Source organism: Passer domesticus, chromosome 5 (genome assembly GCF_036417665.1).
Source record: "Passer domesticus isolate bPasDom1 chromosome 5, bPasDom1.hap1, whole genome shotgun sequence".
Taxonomy (NCBI): domain Eukaryota; kingdom Metazoa; phylum Chordata; class Aves; order Passeriformes; family Passeridae; genus Passer; species Passer domesticus.
The window spans coordinates 23,087,813-23,111,467 of NC_087478.1; the positions used below are offsets into that span (position 1 = coordinate 23,087,813).

Genomic DNA, 23,655 nt, shown 5'->3' on the forward strand with positions numbered 1-23,655 from the left:
TCAAAATCTTCATTTTAGAGCTGGCCTCAGAAGTTCCCATCAACAATGGCTAAGTCATAAATGAATACTTGGTCTAAACAGTTGCAGCACAAGGATAAGATTTCCTGAGGTGAGCACTAATAGTGAAACACCAGCCTCTCTATTAATTGTGCATGAACTAACATCCATTTTCCTAATGAGCCTTCAGAAGGTACCTGAAACACCAGGGGTGTGAAGAAAATCTGTCAAGTACGTGGGCTTCTTGAAGCTTCTTGAAAATTCAAATGAGAATACGGTGGCCTCTGTGCAGAGAAGGGGATCAGAAGCCCAGTGTGCCATCCAAACTGCCTGGAGAGCCTAAAGCTGCTTAAAGCAGGAGCTTGAACTAGAAGCCTCATCTAGACTGCAGAAGTGAGGCCCCCACCCTAACTGAACTCCATAAGAAAAGGCAGCGACAATGTTGTTTAATTGTAACATTATCAGTATGTTTCATTATCTGAATGTGAAGCTAGCCCTAGCTATGGCCAAACAGATAGCACAGGTTTAAAAAACAAAACCTAGGATCTGTGTTCTGAAAGAGTCGAAAGACAGCAATGCTACAATACACAAAAGTTTATTTTTTCTTTTCTGAAGGCAAAATATAATAGAACCTAACATCAATGTATTTTGTACAACAAAACAGTTTTTATATGAGAACAGACAATCCATGAAGAGTTTTTAAATCTTGTAACTGCTTTTTCCCTTTTTTATCATGCTTTCTTGTGGTCAACAAAAAGTTGGCACAGAAGATGTCACAGCAGTCAGCAGGCATGCTCCCTCAGATCCTTGTCAGCTGGTGCCACAGGCTGGAGGGCAGGATACTTTCTACTTTTTCCATCACAAAATTTAAAGGGGCGAAGAGGGTGCTGAGAAACTGCAAAGAAATCAGATACATATTCAGATCAAAATCCAGGAGACAATACACCTCAAGAGAAAGCTGTCCAATAAGATAAGATATTCTTGCTGTGTTCCTCTGTAAAATCCTCCAGCATGATAAAAATGACATAATTCACACACAAAGACTTTCAAATTCTTGAACCTTACACATACAGAGATTTATGGATTTTGCAGTAAAGGAAGCAAGAGCCCCATCTTTACAAAGATCAAAGTGATGAACAACAAAAGTTTCCACACATCTCACATCCTAGACTGAAGCTCACACTGTAGCCACTAAAAGCTCAACCCAAAACCCAGTGAAGAGAAAGAGAGGCTTTTTCATAACAGGGGTTTGCCACACCCCCTCACAGGGACAAACATCGTGTCTTGAGATTCAGGTTTAAAATGGGTCAGGGTTATCTATAGAACTGCTCTATCACTGAGGCAGCACTAACTGTATTTATCCTAACAAATACTTTCCTGTATTTTATTACAGGAAAAAAACACTGGCAGCTACAGGTCACAGAACTCAGGTATTCAAAGCACTCCTTAAATACACATTGAAATACATATTAATTTAATTAATTATTAATACATTTGAGAAATACATGTTAACTTCTTCTGTGGCAGAAGAACTGAGTACAAAATCTCATTGTGCTGCCAGCATATAGTCTTTGTTCAGGATACAAGGCTGATAAACACAGGAACGAGGCTAACAGGGAGAGATTTGGGATTTATAACTGTGACAGTATCAGAAAACTAAAGATTTGATTGAAAGAGCCAAACAAGGCTCATACATTTCAGTAACTTCAGTAACTAAGGAACAGAAAAAAACCCAACCACTGAATCCAAGAAAAGCCTTACAGAGAAGTTTATGATCATATGCCCAAGTTAAACATGTATTGTCTATCTAACACCTACATACACACTCAAGAAATAAGAAAAAGTAATATTTCAGGTATGTTTCAGCACTTCTTGCTGAAAGAAGAGCTATCTTCTGCTACAACTGATCTTTCTTTGTGTCTTCTAGAGCTAATTAAAAGAATTCCTGTTGCATGAACCATTGCTGTACCAGACCCCACTCACAGGCCTGGGATAACACAAGACCCAGCTCACCTGTAAAGGGAGTCTCTTGCCCTTTGCAAAAGGGTTTGAAAGAGTACTGACAATCTGGAATTTGCCAAAAGCTTTCAGCTGGGCCTCCTCCACCCCACTCCCTATACCCTCAAATCAAAAGTACCAAAGACATTAAAAACATAGCCAGGAGGCCAGTTTGGAAACATGAGACTTAAAATAGAGACAAATATATTTGAGAAAATATTTTACAATGGAAGATATACAGTATTTATTGGAGAATGAATTTTTTACTATCCTAGAGCTTTTCTGTTAGTGGAATTTTCATCTCCTAGCATGCTGGAGCAGTGATGTTCTTGGTTTTGCAAAGAATAAAGTTTGGTTTAGAATAATTCATGGCTCTTCTCCCTCCCATTCTCCAAAATTTATTAATCCTTGGTGGATTAAAAAAGCAGAATTAGGAGACACTTCTCTGGATGTAGTTCAGGAAAGTTATGAGGGAAATACTGAGACTACTTCCTCTTTGGCAGTTCAGGGAAAAGACGCAGAAATTTGTCCTGGTTAACAGTACACTCTATTTCTGCTCATACTGAGAGCTTCTACTGCACTGGAAATCACATCAGCCATTATGACTCTACACAAAATAGAGGGGTTCCAATAACTAACTGTTATTAGTTTATTTTAGTGGATGATATATGAAAATACAGATATTCACTTCTCCCAATAAGCCCTTGGGTTTTGTTTTTTTTTTGGAAAATCACAAGACATCAAACCTAACAAGAGAGCCATATAAAGCAGAGAAGACAAACAGGCAGGTCTTACTGATTAGCAGCCTTGACAGTTGTGCATATATCCCCTGCTCAGACATGGACTGATGCTTCTGAGTAGGCAGATATTTAACACCTGGCAGGATGTAGCTCAGCTTTTCCTGCACTGATGTCTTTATTTGCCAGAAGGGAGCAGCAACAGAGAATACTCACAGCTTTTGCAAAGACCCCCATGAGCTCTGGGAACTGATGTGTCAGGAGGGCGAGCATGGCTGTGAAAGAGCAGAGGCCAGCAGTGAAGAGGATGAAGAAGGGAAGCTCTTTCTTGGGATAAACTGAAACCTCATGAAATGCTGTAGAAAAACATATGAGAAGGGGAAGGCATTATACTTTGGAAAAAAATCAAAACACAACAGCAAACCAAACCAATGTTCTTACATAGTTTGAACAACCAGAGACACACAAAGATGCTTTTGAAGGAAGAAGATGGAAGGTCTGATACATCTAAGGACATAATTGTTGTGTCAGTTGTTTCTGCCAAGTAATTCTCTCTAAAGATCATGTTTCTGGTTTACTCTGGCGCTGTGTACACATCACTTTTGTCTTCCTTGTGTCATCAATAATATAAAGCCGCTCTGCAACAGCTAATCCCAGAAACCAGACTTAGAAATAAAACCTCCTTTTCTTTTTTAATGCACTAACCCCATGGCTGCATGTTTGCTAATGCTGATACACAGAGAGTGCAGAAACATGCGCCTGGGAGCAGCAGTGAGCCCAACCATATGGAAGCATTGCTGCAGACCAGTTAAAGCAGGCTGTAAAACTAAAGCCTTTGTTACTGTAAATTCTGAGGGTTTTATCTGCACAGCAAGAGAAATCATCCTAAGAGCAGGACATATAAGCATGTATTTTAAAACCCAGAAATTAAATGAACAGTGAATTTTTAAGGTGTTTGTTAATATACACTGATGGGAATACGGACATTTCCTTGACTCTGGTATAAAAAAATCCTTCATTGGACTTTGGGAAAAACAGCACTGAGATGACTAAAAGGGTTAGAAAACCCTATAATATGAATATTTTACCAGAGGGATATAACCCTTAAACTTTTATGGCAGCTCAGATTCAAGGTGAAAATTCCTCTAGGCTGGAAAAAGGTCAGGTGGACTCTTACCTGTCTGTTTCACTCCTTCAGTCTGTAGTTTAGAGCTACAGTCAAGATAAATGCAAATGTTTTGAAACATTTTTTTCTCATATAGGACCAACCTCAAGGCTTCCCATATACTCAAATCCTATGGCTATTCACATATATGAAACATTACTCTTCCATTTTGCCTCCTTTCTTTGCTTCAGTGATCAGCTCCCATCTCTATGTACTTGCAGATGACATAAACACAGGGTACTCCAGCAACATTCATGACTGCATTCATGCAAAGTGGAGTGTTTCTCAAAACCAAAAGCAGGAATTCATAACAGTTTAAATTACAATATTAAAACCTAAAAATATGTATGACTCTTGAGTCTGCTAGTTTGATCAGGTAAAAAAATCAAACCCAAAAGTAGGGATAGATTACAACTTCTCTTTGATTTAAAATAAATTTAGAGATTAGAAGTACCAGAACATGGACTTTTTAAGTCTAGGATCTCTTGCACTTTTCTTACATTGCCTTTTCACACAGGCTCAACCCTGCTGTCCCAGTCTGTTATGAAGTCAGGGCAAAAGTTTTGTAATTGATCTTTTTAATTTGGAGAGCCTATCAGATTGTTGTGTTCTGATATAATTCCAGCTGGCTCTCCCATAAAACATGCACAATTAAAGGGTGTGGACAGGTATGCAAAACCCCTCTAACCCACCTGTGTCTGTCACGGCATTCTAAACCCTTCCCTCCTCTAACCCAGGGGATTTTGCAGTGAAAGGCATTTCCCATAACTGCCAGAGCAGAACACACTGCCTGCATATGCTGTTAAAGCCCCGCTGTTAGCTTGTAACATTTGACAGAACAATTAGTTTTGCATCTAAAAAGAGAATGCTGAGCTATTCTGCATGACTTTGTCATTCCTAAATCTCCTGACACTCCACCCTCCCCAGCTCAGCATCCCTCTGAGTAAAGCAAGCAGAGCACTCTGAGAGGTGTTGTTATAATTAGGATGATTATAATGGGGTGGGGAGATACTGTCAGTTGCCAAGGATTTCTGCGTAATATCAGCAAGAATGTGCTGTGGAGAGACTTGCAGTGAGAGGATCTTCGCTGTATTATTCTCACCTAATGTTTACTCCTGTAGGCTTCTAAAAAGAGACAACACCTTTTTAGCCCAAACCAGAATGGCTCTGAATGAAAGACTGTAAAGGATGCAAATGCCCTCAAAAGCAGCCTTCCCAGCAGAAGCAGCCTTCATTTTACTTGTTCTGGAACAAATTTTTCTTTATTCCTTCTTTGGGAGAAAGAAGGTGAGAGAAGAATCTTCCTTGGATCAACTTTTATTTCCCTCTGCTGCCCTGACCCTGCAAACTTGTGTGTGTTCCACTCGTGCTCACACAAAGTCCCACAGAGAGAACACGTGGGAATGAAGTGTAACTGCAAGATTGGCTGCTTTGGCTCTTCCTCTGCATTCTTGTGCTTCACTGCATGCACTGCAATGAGTCTCATTAGCCTGGACTGTAATGCTTCCTGAGGGCTGGATCTCTCTTTATATCTGTATCTGGGAACACTGCTGGCACTTTCCTGATACACGCTATAAGTGCACATAAAAGTGACTGAGATGACTTCACATCAATCTCTTCATAATAGTGCACACGCCATGACATGAAGAAAACCCTTTCTTGCTATTTAAACTGCTTTTTGGAAAATGTAGGCACAGCCTGTCATGAGTACTAGCTGCAGGAATGATCCAGCTGTCCTCAAGCAAGTTGGATCCTGCCTCGGAATTCCAGTAGCTCGTGTGTCTACCAAGGATTAACAAGGCTGTGACACTGTTCTTTTGGTTTGAGGGGATGTTAACCCAGATGAAAGATCAGTGTCTTGGCAAAAGAGAATAGCAAGATCTAACTGATTTGGATCTCTTTGGTAATCTCTCTCTTCATCTGTAAGCTGTCAAGAAGAATAAATACAGCTAATTGTTATGAACTGTGCTGAACCATCACAGGAGCTCCAGAGGCTCACTGTCAGTCTGGTTGTTCTAATCCGGTGCACTCAATTTCAAAGGCATCAAAGGAGACCGGTGCTGCAAGACTCAGGTAAACAATTCTTAGGTGTCAATCATAAGAAGAGAAACATTGAACATACATGGTAGCAGTTCTCTATCTGCAGTTTCTGTACAAATAGGGTAAGGGTAGAAAAGATGTCCTTTTTCCAGTGGATAGGGGATCATTCTGAAAGCTGAAAAGAAAACATGGTGCATAAGTTACTGTGAGTGTGACAGTCATACTTAAGAATACTTGCAATTCTGAAAAACAAACGCAGACAAAACACTTATATTTGGTTGTAAACAGCATATAAATTGCTTAATGAAATGCCAAACTAGAAATCTACATTGAGCTTTTAATCACAAAAACTCTTATGTTTATTTTTATTCTTGAGACAATGTTCATGAATGTCAGGTGAGACCACATTACAAGGACATACAAAAATGGTGACATAATCAAAGCCCATTATGCTTCCAATTCCATAGCAAATTACACAAATGTTTTAGACTTTTAGGCTGCAGTATTTTTAAATTTCAGGGGAAAGAAATGTGTCTGATATACAGGTATAGCCTACAAAAATGAACAGCCAACCCTGTGAATGCAGACCAATACTCACAGTCTCTGTTCATCAAGAATAATAGAAGTTTTTCATTGAAAAAATACATTACTCTTTTTCCATCACACTCCAGCAAGCCAGGTAACACTGATGACATGAGCTCTGAGGACCAGTTTTCCAACACAGTCATGTTTTAATTTTCTATTTGGCACTCGAAGATTAATACTAAATTATTAAACCCAGTTTCCTCTCATGCATTCTTTCTAAATGCAGCATATCAAGTCAGGTTTCCAATATAAATCTTCAGGTCATGGATTAAATAATACTTAATCTTATGAATTTTTAAAATTGAAAATAATAACAGAACTTGACAGTGCTGATGTCATAGGCCATCTGAGTGCGGTTTATGGAAACATCAGAATACTTGACTGAAATACAGCTTCGCATCAAGGCACCCTTTCCATTATCCTGGATATTATTTTCACTGTTAAAATGTCATCAACATGTTATTCTCACTACTCCTATGAACATCAGTCACTGAAGCATTATTTTTCCCCACAGATGTTCTAGAAGCACTCAAGCTGTTAGGTACAGCCCACTGCCACAAAATGACACTCCATTATCTCTCGCTCACAAGGCCACTTAAGAATTTGTTTAAATACACAGTCCCCCAATATTTTCAGCTGTGTACACTGCATTTGAAATGATGTTAGCTGTAGTTTTTGTGCAATTATGTCATGGTATTTTTTCTTGATTGCTGCATTTAAAGCAATAGGCAGAGATCCTGAAAGACTGTAAACCAACCTGGGCTGTAATGCTCTTCCAGCATTAACCACCCCTCTCCATAGCAACCAGAAAAGCCAAGTACAAATACAATAATCCAAGCTGTGTATGACCTTAACACACAACATACTTGAGTGTCTGTACAAAAACAAATGTGGAAACGTGTTCAATGCTCATTTCTTCAAAACCCCTAACACAAGTTTTTCCTTCCAATTTGGCTTAATATTGAAACAGACAAACCTCTTCTACCTTACCCTAAGCCACAGCAATACTAAGATTTTAATAAAAATAAAATGTGAGCAAGCTATTCAATAGCTTGCTTTTACAAAACAAGTGAAAAATGTCTGGATAGATGCTACTCACTTTAAGCAATCATGCTTGACATAAGATCAACTATGGGATATTTACAGCAAGACAGCTTTATTTAGCAATGTTATCAGCCATGGAAGGAAGTGCTCTGGTTCATCTGGATCAGTTTGTATCTATGTAGGTACTTCTCTGCTGTATTCCTACAGTATTATCTGATCCTATTTTACATTAATTGACTCAGGCAGCACAGAGGCAGTTTGCCACTCACCCATGTACTTGCTGCAAGAGCCACTGGAGCATTTGGGAACCCCTAGGTTTCTTTTCCTCATGCAAACAGCAGGAACTTGGACACAAGTTTAGAAACCTATAGTGACAAACCACCACCCCAGACACTTTTGAAACTTGGTTACACTTGAAACTACAGACCTCCTGTACAGAGAACCTGGCCCAACCACAGTGGTGGCACTTGGGCTTTTACAGTTGTACTACAAATAAAATCCCTACAAACACATAGAAAGAAAGCAAGGGCAACTGACCATGTATTATATGTAGACTGTTTTTAAACTAGTATTTAACTTCTCTGTCATGTCTTCACTGGTTTTCACTTATTTATATAAAGATGTCAAGATACTGACCAAACATTATGATTATTGGACTAGACACTGTGAAACCATTAAAACCCCTGGCTGTCTTCATGTGTGAGCAAAATCTGAAAAAAAATTTTGATGACTTGTGCACTGTTTGTATTTTTCTGAAGTCACTGTACAAAATGAATTATGGATTTTTCTGCAGAAGTTACGCAATGATATTCATTTACAGCTTTGCAGGCTATTATACAGTTATTAGCTAATAAATTATGTGTTCAAATTGCTGAATGTGCAGAGAATAAAAAGGGGAGTGTAGTTAGATGAGAACTCCTTATGTTGTCTTCAGGCACAGATGACTTGTGTCCTAAGCGGCAGGAGGACTGCAGGGCAGCCACTCCTGTGCCAGACCTGGTCCTGGTAGGGGCTCCCCAGCCTGACAAAGCAAAAGATCTGTTCAGGATTTCCTGCAAAACACTGCTTTTACTGATGGAATAATGAGCCCTGAGCTAAAGGACTTCTGTAACAATCCAGAAGAGAAGGAACACTGCGTAAAAGCAAATGGCTGAAAACAAGCCTTTGGGAATGAACCTATGACTGAGAAAATAACAGACTGGGAGAAATAATGGGAGAAGAGCTAGCAGATATGACAGAGAACAATGCAGCAGAGTAAACCCCAGGCAGCACTGGTATGGATTACTGAGCAAGGTGTTCTATACACCTAGAAATAAAACCAGTGCACCCTCAGGGAGCCTACACTGCAAATTAGGCAAGTTCAGGTCATTTCATACTGTAACTGAGATGGTAAGTCACTTTTACACTGAAGGTATTATGTGCATTTCTATAGGAATTACATGGTAACAAAAAACCTTTTCTATCAAAGCTAAATGAGGACAAAAAAAATGGCAAAACACACACAAACAAGTTGATGTAATAACATATGCAGAGGATGAAAAAGAACAGAATAAAGCAGAGCAGAAATGGGGACCTAGATTACACTAAATCGGAAAAAAAGGCTATCAAATGCTGATTATAATTTGTACTTTTGAATTCTCAGAAACCTGGTAAAAAACACATCTCAAAGACAGGATAAGATATATTAGAAGGTTAGTATATGACCTTTGTAAGTCATGTACTCCAACCTCAAACTCAAAGCAAGGTCATTTCCAAGTTACGTTGGATTGCTCAGAACTATGTCAAGCTGAGCTCTGAGTATCTCTGGGGCAGGAGATCCCACAGATCCTTCTCACTGTGAAAATATGATTCTTTGGTCTGGATTAAATTTATCTGGTTTGAACTTGTGTGTATTGCTTCTTGTCTTTATGCTGGGCTGTTCTGTGAAGACTGCGACTCTCTCTTCCATATCATCTCTCTCTTGGGTGGTGGAAGACAGCAACTGGATTCACCCACTATAAAATTTCTCAAAGTTGAACAAAACCAGCTTCCTCAGCATTTTGTGCTATATAACATATTCCAGTCCCCTATGCATCCCAGCAATCCTTCACTGAATTCACTGCAGTTTGTCAGTTTAAAAAAAAGTCATAAAAATACAGCATTGTTTTATATTACACATTAATATATACCTGTCTATAAGGCACACTCATAATTCCCAATTTTCAAAGCATTCACAGAATCACAAAATGATGTAGGTTGGAAGAGACCTTTAAAGATAATCTAGTTCCAACTCCACTGCCATGAACAGGGACACCTTTCACTAGACCAAGTTGCTTGAAGCCCATCCAACCTGGTCTTGAACACTTGGAGGGATGGCACATCCACAGCTTCTCTGGGCAACCTGTTTCAGTGCCTCACCACCCTTATTGCAAAATATTTTTTGTTTATGTCCAATCTAAATATACTCTCAGTTTGAAACTATTCATTCAAATAATGACAAAGAAATCTCTGGAATTAAATAAGTTAAATTATTATCTCCTTATCCATGAACAAGAAAATGTGTCTCAAAGAAGTAGGGAAGTTTTGTTCAGTATTAAACACAAGACTGTGTTCAGCAAACACAAGACTTCAAACCCCTTTTACTCATTAAATAAAGTTTGTGTTTTCAGTTCAAATTTCAAATAGTTCAATGCTGGTGAGGATGGAACAACTGCCCAAAATTCTCACATACTATATTTGACAAAAACTATTACTTTTTTCATGAAATTCAATAAAAATATTTTATTAGCTCTTTTGTAAGAAAGAGGATTACTTACTGCCTTCCCATGTACAGTGTAAGAGGTTCAATGCCCCCTCTACTCTTTTCCAGTGTTGAAGATGAAAGAAAGCATATGCTATTGCTTCACTATCCCCTCTCTTCAGAATATGTTCAGGGGGCAAAATTAGGCTTTTCATTTCTAGTAGATACTGAAATAAAAAAGCAGAGCACAATTACTGCAGAGGTAATACAAAGCACAGAAAGCTGACTGCAATTCTATAATGCACACTGAAAGGTCTATTTCCCTAAAGTACTTTTTCTCATAAGATTTCATCAAATGTGTAACATCACCAACTGCACTTGAAGACAACTATTGAATTATTCCCAAAGACTAAAATATGCTGTCAGATGGTTCTGCTCTACAGCAGTAGTATTGGGACTACACAGAAATTCAAAATTAAACATCTGTCGTATTGAAGGAGATGAAAAAAAGGGGCTCAAAGCGGAAAATGGAATTTAATTACAAGAGCTTTTTAATTTAAAGTGTTAATAATAAAATGAAGAAGACTGTAAGCATTTTGATGCACAAAGTCTTTCTATAAGGAAACATACAGTGCTCCTAGTTTGCACACAGGTTGCTGCATTTACTGCATTACCATTAACTGGTTGTGTTGCCATTAACTGAGGTCTATGAATATGCAAGCTTGGCAGCCACCTAAGTAGCTAAGAACAAGTTATAAAGTAAAAATGTTACAAAACGTAACAAGTGCCTGATTACCAGGCGTGAGGTGGGGGTAAAAGTATAGTACCTTTAAGCTTGCTAGTTGCAACAGTTGTTGGATGTGTCATTAAAATGAGAAGTACCACTGACTAAACCCACAAGCAATCTTCATAGAAAACTGCCCATTACTGGCTCACCCCACCCAGCAGAAACAGATGAAACGTACAGAGGGTTCATGACAAGGAAAAGACAGAGGTCTCAGACATTATTCAAACAGGTGATTTTTCCTCCCTCCTCAATCCATGAGCTAGACAGACAACTAACACCAGTTCAGCAGACATCACTGGTGGTACTACACTCCAGCTACTGGAGGGGGAAAAAACAGCAGAGGGTAAAGATGAATCCTTTCCTGTAAGGATGCCCTTGCTGGCATCCTTTACAGAAAACCAGAAAACAAGCTGCTGAATCAGCTCCTGTTAGTTCTCCTGAGGAGTGGAACATTTCCCAGCTGAGTGCTGACTGCTCTTCCACAGCACAGGGAAACTGTCGCTCTCTTCCAGGATGCCCAAACCTTCTCCCCACCAGACTGTCCAAGTCAACACTACAGGCAGCAGGTGAGTCAGGCCCTAGCACGAGGTTGGGAAAGAAAGGCATGGCTGATCACTGGCAATGAAGGAGGGAGTGTGCAGCCCCTCCATTTCAGCCTGTGCTGCAGCCTGGTCTGAAGGAGGACTGCAGCACCCAGGGACTGACAACTTCCTACTGCAGACACCCATGAGGAGGAAACCTGGAACCAGAGGCAAAAGGGGACCATGGCTGGTGTCAGCCTTGCCCAACTCCTGATAAATGCTGGCTTTTGTGAACAGGATGTGCTGGTGCAGAGAAGAAGGCAAAAGAAAGGAATGAGGATTGGAAGTCAGCCTTGTGGAAAAGAGAACGAAAAGGGCAGAGGGAAATGAGCACCAACAGCATGATTTCATGAAGGATGTCCTACAGAGTGTCACTCCTTTGTCTGATGGAGCTGTCATGCAGGTAAAAGATTAGGAGAGCTCATGATCAAAACAGAGAACTGTCAATCCTGGGGAATAAATCAATACCTCAACGAGAAATCACGTTTCTGATGTGGGTGACTATTAAAAGAGGAGAAACTGAATCAGCAGTGTGAGTAATTGACTATGATACTGGATTTTGCCTAAAGCCTTTCAGAAAAATCTGAGAGAGCTGCAGAGCAGGTGGATTAATGGAGGAAGTTGCCATTTAGTAGGCAGTCCAGGGAATTAAGGGTGATAGAGAGAACAGAATAAAGAGCTGACAAGAGGGAGGGAGCTGCCAGGCTGACACGATACAGCCAACATTCACTGCCCTAATGAATGCCTCACCCATTTATAAACACACATTATACCTGTTGAGCAGAATGGAATACAGCTGAAAGAGCTGCAGGTTTCTACCTGTTCTATTAATTTAAAACATTAACCCTTATTTCCGTATTTTCTGCAAAACTAAATGAGAAAATAAGTTCTCAACATTCAAATGTTTCAACCAAAGGAAAAAACATAAACAAACCTGAAGATATGTCACCATTAGTAGGGGAAAAAAAAAACAGGAAGGAATGTTGTATTTCTAGGAGCATTAAAAGAAAATGTGTTTTGATTCTTATGTATTGCTTGTTATCAGCAATTAAAAAGAAATAAAGTGGAAATACCAGATGGAAGGATATATCTTGACACTTGCAACCAAGCTTAGTCCTCACTCAGTTAAGTTGACTTTTCAGTCTGCATTTTTCTCAGTTTCAGAAATAAATTATTTTTAGAAGTGCTTCAGATCAAAACCATGAAACCCTCCTCCCTTGTTACTGTATCACAGCTACCTTCCCAAAGAAAAAGTCCATAACCTGATTTGGTGATATTCAATAAGACCCCCATGCAAAGTTGATAGGTGGCTCAAGACTCATTTGTGACTCATAAATGTTTTTATTTTATGCATAAATGTCAGCCACACCTTTTGGGCATACAAACTGTCAATTAATTTATTCTGGAGGCAGTTCCAGCAGGAACACTGACTGTACACAGCCCCAGAGAGACCCTGTCTGGAACACTTTGTACAGTTCTCATCACGCACTTTCCAAAACAAAAGAGATCAAATTTCTCAAGCAAAGAAATTCAAAGAAATGGTTTTGGGAGACAGCACTTGAAGGCCTCCATCTGCTTAAGTTCTCTGAACATTAGTAAAGGGTACCAAAAAGCTGCCTAGCTGTAAGTAGGGCTTGATTATTATTGAAGGAGAGGTATGACTGTCCATGAAAATTAGGATGGTCTTGATGTCCACAAATATCATATCCATTGGTGCACTGTTGTATTTTCAAGGAAAGTTCAAGAGCCCAGAGGGTGTTCAGGTTCCTGGAGCTTTTGTTTGCAAGGCTAAGGGTCTACCTGGAGACATCCAAGGGCAGCCCCCTTTTTTGGTAATTTCAGGCTACTGATCCTGGATCTTTCAGAGGCAGGACTGAGCTCCAGCAATGTGCTGAGTTTCTAGCAGGTTGTCTGTGAAATCAGCACAGTCCCCCTGAAATGTTTTGTACTGGACAAAGAGACAAATTCCAGTCAAATTAACTAAATAATAATAAGTATTTCCTTAAAAATCATCCACTGAGCTGCAGTCCTTATGTTGCCCATATAACATGTGAACTACAGTCCTGATGGACTACTGAATGCAACAAACATCTCCAGCTCTTGGAAAACATCAGGCAAAGACATCTGACTGTAGTTTCCAAGAGGCTGCTATTGCACTTCATCAAAGTCTAGACAAGTGGAGTCTTCTCTTGACCACCAAAGACTTCAGGGTGGGAATCTGACTATTCATATCTCAAAATTTCCAAAGCCCTTATTCCAGAATACAGCCCTTGTTGTCACAGGACTAACAGGGATACAAAATCCAATCAAACCACTAAAATTCATACTAGTAACCTACATCTCTTGCCAGACTCCCTGTTAACTCTAACTCCTGATACACTGACATCCACCAGACTGAACCACAACCTTCACAATTTAACCAACAACACTTCAATACCTTATCAATCCTTTGAAAACATGGGGAAGAGGGGAGCCCTCTCTCATACTGACAGAACTCTGAAACCAAGCATGATTCCACTTCAGAGGGAGAATCAAACAACAGGCTAAATAAGAAACCTAGTCAAGAGCTAGGCATTAATGGAGGAAATCTAGATGGTAAGACCAACACCTCTCCAACTGCATTTGTTTTTCAGGAACAAATGAAGCAGTTTAACTAGAACAAGAAATAAAATGCCATCACCATCTGGGTTTATAATGTTCCTTTAAAAAATGAACCAGCTCAGAAACAAACAGCCTGTAAAATTTCAGCCAGAATGATCTCATCACTCTTGTGGCCAGTGGCAGGACTTGTTGAGCACTGGAACAGGCTCCTCAGGGAGGTGGTTACAGCACCAAACCTCACAGAATAAGCTTTTGGACAATGCTCTTGGGCACACAGTGTGACTCTTGGGGATGGTGCTGTGCAGGGCCAGGAGATCGACTTGATGATCCTTGTGGGTCCCTTCCAATCATGGCATTTTCCTTGATTTGATGATTCTATGACCCAGCCTCAATGATGTCAGAAGCAAATACTGGAGTTGCACAATGACTTCTGCCATCATGAGACAGCTCAATTAGCCCTTTGCCACTGCATTGTTCTGGCTTGCATTATTTTTTGGATTGTCTTTTTTTTTTGCTTTTTTCAGATCCCTCTCTTCTCTCCCTCTAACCTAACCTCTTTTTGTCAAAGGCCTATATTTAGGAGTTAGAAGTGTAAGAGTAGGTTTCATGTACTTCTACAGAGGGCCAGTTACATGACATTGTGATAGATACAGCTCAGCTACAGCCATTCTGGGAACTTACAGGAATGTGTTTTAATGAGCATTTGGAGAATGACAATGAACCTGGTATACATGAAGTGCAACAGGGTGGAATTTATACTTCTCTTGCTTAAATTGATCGAGTATACATCATCTATTTCACAATATTGACAGCTCTCTGGCTCCTAATTCTCTCCTGCTGGGAGTGCTTTTAGCATTCCATATTACTCCAGTGACCTTTTATAAAATAAATCAACCTAACTCGGGCAGGTTTCCTTCTTTTCCTCAGTTATGCAATTTGGCTCTGAAATTACAGCTCAGGTGGCAAACAGGCAACAGTCACTCCTGCACCTGTGATAGCATCCTTCCAGGCCAGAACATGAGAATTTAACATTGCTTGAACAGGAACTCTCATCTTCCCAGCAGGATGAACAGCATAAGCTTAAAAGTTCCAAAATACTGGTTTCTACATGCCTAGTGAAGCCACTTTCAGGTCACCTTTCAAATTCTCATTGAATTAGTGGTAATTAAGAGGTTTGGCCTTTCTGCTGGAAATACAACAACAAATCAGTGTCTCACTGAAGAGTTAAAAACTCTCTCAAACATATCTCAAATAGTTTCTCTGTAATATCATGGGGTGTGTGGAACAGATTAATTTCCCATCTGGTCTATGAATTTGTTTGCATTATTTGTTTCTATTAGCAACTACAACTTACTAGAAACCACACAGGCACACGGACAGACACAGTTCCTACTAAGAAAATCAAAATAAATAAGAAAAAATTTGAGAAGGGATGCAACAGAGAACAGATGAATCTTCAAAAGTGTTTAAGTCAATGGTTTGTTACATCCTTTTAAGAGGCTGTTTATAGACAAAATTGGCATTTCTTAAAGTAGTATCAATATTTAAGTTGTCTGATTGAAATGCAGCATACTTCAGCAGAGACGCTCTTCGAATCAACTCATCTCCTGGCTTACATACAAAACCATACAACTGTGTGCAGGACATACTTTTGGCTCACTTTTAACAATCAGATATATGCACCATCATCTGTTTTCTCTTTAATGAATACCTCTAGTCTCATACATCACAGAAAGGAAGGGAGTGCTTTTCAGGAGGATTTTGAATGAAGGGAGAGAGCTCTGCAAATCAGCTCAGGAAGGGTGTTCCATAACTGATAGATGTCCACGAGACAGCTGTGGTAGCTTATCAGCATTAGCTTTTTATAGTCCTGTTACATACAAGTAGGGAAACCCCAAACACATATAAATAATATTGAAATTGTGTGTCTGTGTATACACATACCTCTTCCCCCAACCACTCCACAAATTATGCACTCTTCATGATATAGTATGAACATAAAAACTCCTCTGGAATAACAGCTTCAGTGGCAGTACAACCCTCTCTGTTTAACTCCTAAATTTTTGTGTAGTATGTTAAATAATTTGTCACATTTTGTAGTTTATTTCTTCCTCACTCTGAACAAAAGACAAGCTAACATTTAGATCCTAAAGAAGCACAAACTGAACACACATTTGTTTTGTGGCCCTGTTAGATGTCTTGTGATGCTGCTTGCTGAAACTTATCCCCATTTCGTTAAAAACAAATGGGATATGACTTCAATTACATCTGAGTGGAAGTTGAGGTGTAATATCCACACACTGTATAAAATTATAACCAAAAATGAACTTTCACACCTTAATATCCTTTAGGTAACAGCAGCAGGAATGAGTGCGAAATCAAATGTATATCAATCTGTGTATTAATCTGAATCAGGCTATTCTGTTTTAATGTTAAAATCTGAACTAAAAGAACCTCTGGAGTCTGCTCCTACCTCCTATTACTACCTTGTCATCCTGGTAATTTATTTACAGAAAGGTTTTCAATTTCAGAGTGTCAGACTTTGAAAAATAGAGGGAATCAATTAACAACATGAACTTAAAAGAGATTGTGATGGGAACATTTATCAATAGCATGGGGATAAGTAAGAAAAATGGAACAGGCTCCCAAGGATTGTTCATGACAGGTTAAACTGGTATTTTTCCTTGGCAAGATCTCTAACTGGGCCTCAGTAAAACATTTAGAAAGGTTCATCCAGAGCAGGACTGTGCTAGAGAGGTCAACTGGCAGCTGGGCAGAAGAGAAATGCCAATGGTTGTGTTGTTGCAAGAACCATTGGGATGGAAAAAAGTAAACCTGGGATCAAGCTTCATTTAAGACATTCCTTTTACAATATGGCACAAAAATAGAAGCTCAGCTAATATTACAAAAGGACTCATCCTACCTCAACTTTGTTGTCTAAAAACCAGGCTTTTACTGAAAAGGGTTGCTCTGTTCACAGTCACTGTAGAAACACTGAGGAGGAAAATCTGTCTAAAGATGTCTAAGGCAGTTCATTCTTTCCACTGCCTGTAGAGGGAATCTAGATGGTTTTATTAAGCCAACAGCCTCATTTTCAGACAGCTATTTAGTGGTTGGCATAACAGGAAAAGCTGAGAGAGAAAACGTTTAATTCCTGCAGTCCATGAGAATTAACTTTCTGCAATCCATGGGTACATATGGAAGAGGGTTTGGGTTTATCTTGACCAGAACAGCTGTTCAGCTGTACCTAATGACAAGGCTCCCTACATTAACACATCCCAGTTTTCTACTGCTTAATTTGAAAGGGCAATACTAGCCCAAAGGTTTGTGCGGTGAAGTTCAGAGGCCAAAAAGGTCCAACTGCCAAAAACCATCTGCCTTTAGCCTTCACCAACCTCTTGGCAAAATTCTTACTGCTGAGATACAAGCCCCAGAGAGCAGGTATGGGAATTAGAACACAAATCTGTTTTTTTTTTTTTTACCTTTGCAGTTCTCAGCAATTCTTCCTCTCTGAGCTTTGCATTCTCAGAATTTAATGACAGGTTGCTGCATAAGGAATTACTAATGCCACTCATATGAAGTACAGCATGAACTCCAAAGATAGGTTCTTTTGTACAGCATGCCAAAACCATTTTCTTACATGTACTCATCAAAACAAATAAAATATGTTATTTTGAACTAGAAGATCTTTAATGACTATTTTGCAAATAATAATCGATCTTTATGCATGATCTGCCTGCAGCACAGCATTTGGTGAAATCCACATCAGCTAAAATTTCAAGTTGCACACTCCTGAATGTGAGATTGCAAACCAAAAAACTGTGCATACTATCAGCTTTTTTCCCTTTCCATTGTTTGCTCTCTTTTCCACAACATCACTAATTACTCTAACACAAAATCAGGAGTCATACCCTCAGCGGTGTTAGAGCTACAACGATGTTTTCTCAATACTCACTTTTGGCACATGTGGATTAAATTCTACTGCTCTGTGAATAGCTTCTACTGCATTCATCTCTGCAGTACTCAGCCCTCGCCTTGAGGCAGCCTCTGGAGAAAATCTACAAAAGCAAAGAAACAAACACATTAGGTCAGAAATGCTAGTAAGAAAAAGTCAGAAAAGGAATCTAGAACATGGGCCCATGTAACCAAACTGAGTAATTTTCCTATGCTCTCCAAACTTCCATAGCAAGTGGAAACTCTGAGTGATCTATTACATCAAGGCCAATAAAAATCCCAGCAGAAGCGGAAAGCATGTTTGTATCCAATCATGGCAGAAAGTCAGTTCAAACACTCCCTTCTCTGTCACTAACCTAAATTTGCTCTAGGTACCTTGCTAGGGGCATATTCAAGGCTGAAACTGCAGAAAAAAAAAGGAAAGAAAAGAAAAAATAACAAGACCAAAAACCCCCAAAAAACCAATGCCAAATTATTGTTGGAGGGTTTATATTAAAAACAGATTTGGGGAGGTTTTAGGAAGGTTCCCAACCCAATGCCCCTGGGTCAGGTTGAGATGGAAGCACGATGCAGCAGCAGTAGCAGATGGTCTACTGGCTGCAGCACCATTGAGGGTAGCATGCCCAAACTGTGGGCAAATCATCTGCCCCAGTGAATAAAAAACCAGACCATGCAATCTCTTTCTCACCTCACACCCCACGGCTAACTCCAGAGCTGTACTTGGCAGGCAGACACCACAGGGAAAGCTGTGACAACCTTAGCCCTGCCCTCCCAAGCTGGAGTCGCTGTGTAGGGAGGAAAGATGTTGCAGTAGGTACTGGCGATCTACAGGATAAAAAGAATGAAAGAAAATTACTTAGATCTTGATGTGTACATACACTTTAAAAGCAAAAACTGTCAGGATGTCAGTCAAGAAAATGGCTTTCCACTTCACTTGCTTTTCAACTTTAGGGGACATTCGACCCTCAGGTGCACAGACACAACTCTGCCTGAGATTTGTGTGAAGGCATCTGAGAGCAGAATGGGGGTTTTTGAGCTCCATCTCACGAGGAGCTGAGCACCCTTTCAGAGTGGGCTGGTGCTCTCAAGTCCACAGGCATCAAATAAATGTGCTCAGCACCTTGGAAGGTTGAGACCCAAGAGAAAAACATAAAAGGAATGAATAGATATTTGTGTCTCTAAAAATATGAATGTCATCTACCCCTTAGAATCCCTGACATAGTAATGCTAAATCCACCTGCCGCTATTTAATTAGATGAGCACTCTGCTGACAGCACTTGTAAGATGACATTGTTACCAGTGCATCCACATTTAGTTTTTACCTTTTTGTGGTCAGGTTTACAGAAAGTTGAAGAGGTTCAGCCACACAACCCTTTTCAGTTGCATCATCACTATACTATCTAGGAAGCCAAAGCTCACCCAGAGAGTATATATAAAACTGAAACAAGAACTGAATTTATGATATTTCTCTTCTTTTCTTCTTCCTTAGCATCTCAAGTGCAATGTTTGATCACTACGAATTTTTTATATATAAAGTAATTTTATCAATTTACCGCAGGTCTTAAATTTCCTGCTAAATTAGCAGATTGTTCGGGTGTGGGCTCAGCTAAGAAAAATCTTACATTAAATCAGGAATTTTGCTGGAATGTGGTTCTTAAGCACTTACTTGTCAGAGACAGCTCTGGCTTTGAGCAATGCAGCTGTGTAGCATATTGTTGCTGATTTTGGTAAACTTATATCTGTTGAAAAGAAAGGAAAAAATTAAACATTTGAATATTAAAAGCGTGCAGAAGAAAAGTGTTTGATTGATACTTTAGAGTAAGCATGACATACACAAAATTAGTATGTGAACTCAGAATACTTTCTCATCTTGGGACTTATGCTGCCATGTCACATGGATTTTTAAATTTCCACCTGATATACAGGCTTTAAAATGTGTGTTAATGACCTCTGGAACTGCTATTTAAACAGCAACTGGTATCATTAGAGAACTAATTTAAAGACTCACATGACAGAGACATAATGAAATAATTCATTACTCTATAGATAAGTATATAGGTAATTTGGAATACCTGGATTTTTCCATAGTTCACAAAATATCTAAGTAATACCTGAGGGCTATCTACTTCACTCTTCATGTTTTCACTGAGAAGCATCTGTCTAATATGAGCATGTGGCAGCTGTACAAGTTAAGACAGCTATTTAAGTAATAATGGATTTGACTTGCAAGAAACCAGCCAGTAGATCAATTGAAGTTAAAGATCTACAGTAAAATAAGGTATTTTGCCTCTTAAGAAAATATTGGACCAAAACACACATTCACCAGACACTCTCTAGACATTTTATCCTGTTCCAGAGACACACAGGACCATAAACCCAACTTAACCCATTAGTTAATTTATACATGTTTTCTACCAGCAATGCATTCAAAAGGTAGAGAGAAATGCTGCTGAACAGACTTGAGTGATATATTTGTTCTCACTGTTACAGAGAACTGACTTCCACATTTTTAATCTCATGATGTAATTCTTGGAGATGTCCTGTGCAGGGCTAAGAGCTGGACTTGATCATCCTTGTGGGTCCCCTCCAGCTCAGCTTGTTCTGTGACTCTGTAATCTACCCCAGCAGTCACATATTGAGACTGAAATATCCCAGCATTAAAAATTTAAAGATAACAGCTACATGAAAAAAAACCCCAAGCCACAACAAATCAAACCCACTAAAGGTTGGATTCTGCAAACCCTTCTGTACATGCTGATAACTTCCTATGGCAAACAGAAAACAGAGCACAGCAAACACGAGGCACTGAGGCAGGTCAACTGTAGAAGTGAGGAGCAGCTAATCTGACTGTTGCTCTAAGAAACTACCTGTCCCTTGGTTTGTCATTAAATTTGATTAGAAAGACAAAATTGCCATGATAACTTGGTTACTTCAGGATGAACAGACACTTGTTACTCACTGAGCTCATGTGCCTTGCAAGATAGGGCTCCAGAAGGGAGCTAAACAGAACAAGCAAGTCCTATCTCAGCAGGCACCATCCTTCACTTATTAATAACCAAGCAACCAGGCACAATGTTATTCTGTGAGACAGAAAACATTGCCAGAATGACTGTGGCACTTTGAAAAGGCTACCTGTTAAATCCTATTATCTTTTTATGCACTTGCACTTCAAGTATGAGATGTACAGATCATGCTGGAGGGTTCCCTATTATATACTGCAACTATAATTTCACTGGAGTATGTAATTGTAGTGACTAAAGTAATTAAAATCAACAGCATGCAGAGCAGTTTGTATGACAGATATATTAATTACTCCACTAATAGAAGACAGCTACAGACACCGGCATGAACACATTTCAATGACAGGAAGAGAAAATATTTCTGAGCACATCCAATAACCCTCTTTATATCAAGTTTTCCTTAACATCAGGAGTTAAAAGTTATTTCCAATAAACAGAAATGTCTTTTAAATATATTAAAACAGTATCACAAAAAAGTGTATCCTAGTAGTCAGTAAGTGTTCCTGAGCTGGAAACATCTGTGCATATAGATTGCAAGATGATTCAAAATGAACAGCTGGCATCTGCAAGGAAGAGAAATGTGGTGAGTTGAGCTAAGGCTCAGACACACCATGTGAATCCTTTCTCAAGAAGAAATGGGATTTCTCAAAGAATATTGTGTTCAAATCCGATCACCCATGGTCAAGAACAACAAAAGCAAACAGAAGGATTGGACTGTTTTTGTATCAAACCAAATAAAATAAAAACTGAGAGAAGATCCAACTAATACCAGGAGAGAAGAAGGGTTGCTCAGGTAAAGGACAGCACTGGCAAAAGAAGAGATTTCCATGTAGAACAGCGGGGCAAAAATCCAGCTAATTCTAGGATGGAGCTTGCTCAGCTCATGGAAGGGGCAGTACCATGCAGGGAATGCAACAGCAGGGGCCCTGATTCACCCAGGAGGGCTCTTGCAGTACTATGCTCCTACAGAGAAAGCAGCCCCTGTTTGAGGACAATACTTATAAACCCCTAGCAATGGAAGAAATAGATACAAATGTTCATGTTTATCACAGAATCACAGAGTGGCTGGAGTTGGAAGTGAGTGTTGGACATACTCTAGTCCAACTGAATCCAACATGCCTGCTTGCTTTCAGAAGTGTTTTTCTTTTTGTTTGCTACGTATTAGACCAAAAGTATTTGGTCCTACTATATGCTGGTGTATGACTACAATACTTTAAAATAATTTTGGCTTCATCTCCAAAACTTCACCCTTATATTTTAGAGAGCAATAAACAATTATGTCTGGTAACAACTTGAATTTAGCAAGGGAATTGTGTCCAAACTAGCCCTAGGAGAGATGTACTCTGTCAGAACCAAAGCGAAGTTTTAATAAATGACTGTGTCCAGCTCTCTGAGCCATCTGGCAAAATATCTTCACATACAACTGTTTCCCACCCTCCTGTGATTACTTGTGGAGCTCCCACAATGTGCTGAAAGATGTGACTGCTATTCTGTTGTCAAATCCATCAGGACATTTTTGCCTAATAGAAACTGATGTGTCAATCTAGAAAAGACTCTCCTTCTTTCTTACTGCTTGTATCATCAAACAGAATACAAAAATGAAGACTTAATTTATAAGAATTTTCTTTCAATAAGCTCCAGTCATGTATGAGGGGGGCTGGGAAAGTGAATTCTTACAATTAATTTGCTTCTTAAGCAGTTGCTTATGAGACTGAACTGATGGAAAGATGCTATGGATATACAGAGTATGCCATATATAATTTAAAATGGTCATGGGATCTACTGTTCTTATCAACAGCAACTAAAACAAAAAAAAATTATGAATCTGGATATGGAATGATGGAAACATTCCCTACCAAGTCAGCAGAAGGCTCTAAACATCTTCCTGTTTAGACAGGCATGTTGCAATTGCTTTAGTCATTAATAAATGCAAAAATGTAAGTCACTAATCACAAATTATTCCAAATTTTGCACAGGTGATAGGAAGAATTGCTTATAGATTGTAAGCACTCTAGCAAATAAATACGTGCAGGTTGGATCAGTGATGACAGAAGAGAGAAACAGTCATCTACAAAGACACAAACATTAAGAAAGAAAGTGAATTAAACTGATACAAATGGTTAAAAACAAGAGTAATGTGATGGAAATCATTAGAGAAAAGTATGAGATAAATATCAGGGGAAAACTGCTATCAAAAATATCTAATATCCCATTAGAACACTGATCACATTTTCCCACAAAATGTAGTAGAAAACATGCTGGAGCAAGCACAGCTATGAATATGGTGCTTATGAAAATCAGTTCTGATTCTCTGTACTTTTGGCATTCTTTCTCAGTAGTGTGACACACCCCAGTCAAACACAGCCCCTGTGTTACAATGGGAAAACCACAAGTAGCCTTTATTTTGCCATAACCACAACTAAAACT

The 23,655-nt window shown here is 39.2% G+C and overlaps 1 protein-coding gene across 3 annotated transcripts in view; it reads right to left on the reverse strand.

Moving 5' to 3' along the window:
- Positions 1-576: 576 nt before the first annotated feature.
- The window catches only part of ST7 (suppression of tumorigenicity 7), a 136,618-nt gene continuing 113,539 nt past the window's right edge, over positions 577-23,655 (reverse strand). For 2 of the 3 annotated variants that reach the window (XM_064422320.1, XM_064422321.1), the window contains exons 10-15: positions 19,875-19,947; positions 18,210-18,312; positions 10,362-10,512; positions 6,020-6,112; positions 2,949-3,088; positions 577-892 (exon numbers count right to left, since the gene is read on the reverse strand). In XM_064422320.1, the coding sequence (XP_064278390.1) occupies positions 797-892; positions 2,949-3,088; positions 6,020-6,112; positions 10,362-10,512; positions 18,210-18,312; positions 19,875-19,947 (656 nt within the window). In that variant the 3' untranslated portion in view covers positions 577-796. Of the gene's footprint in view, positions 893-2,948; positions 3,089-6,019; positions 6,113-10,361; positions 10,513-18,209; positions 18,313-18,896; positions 19,034-19,874; positions 19,948-23,655 lie in introns of those variants that run through there. The other variant, XR_010363575.1, reaches the window with a different exon arrangement.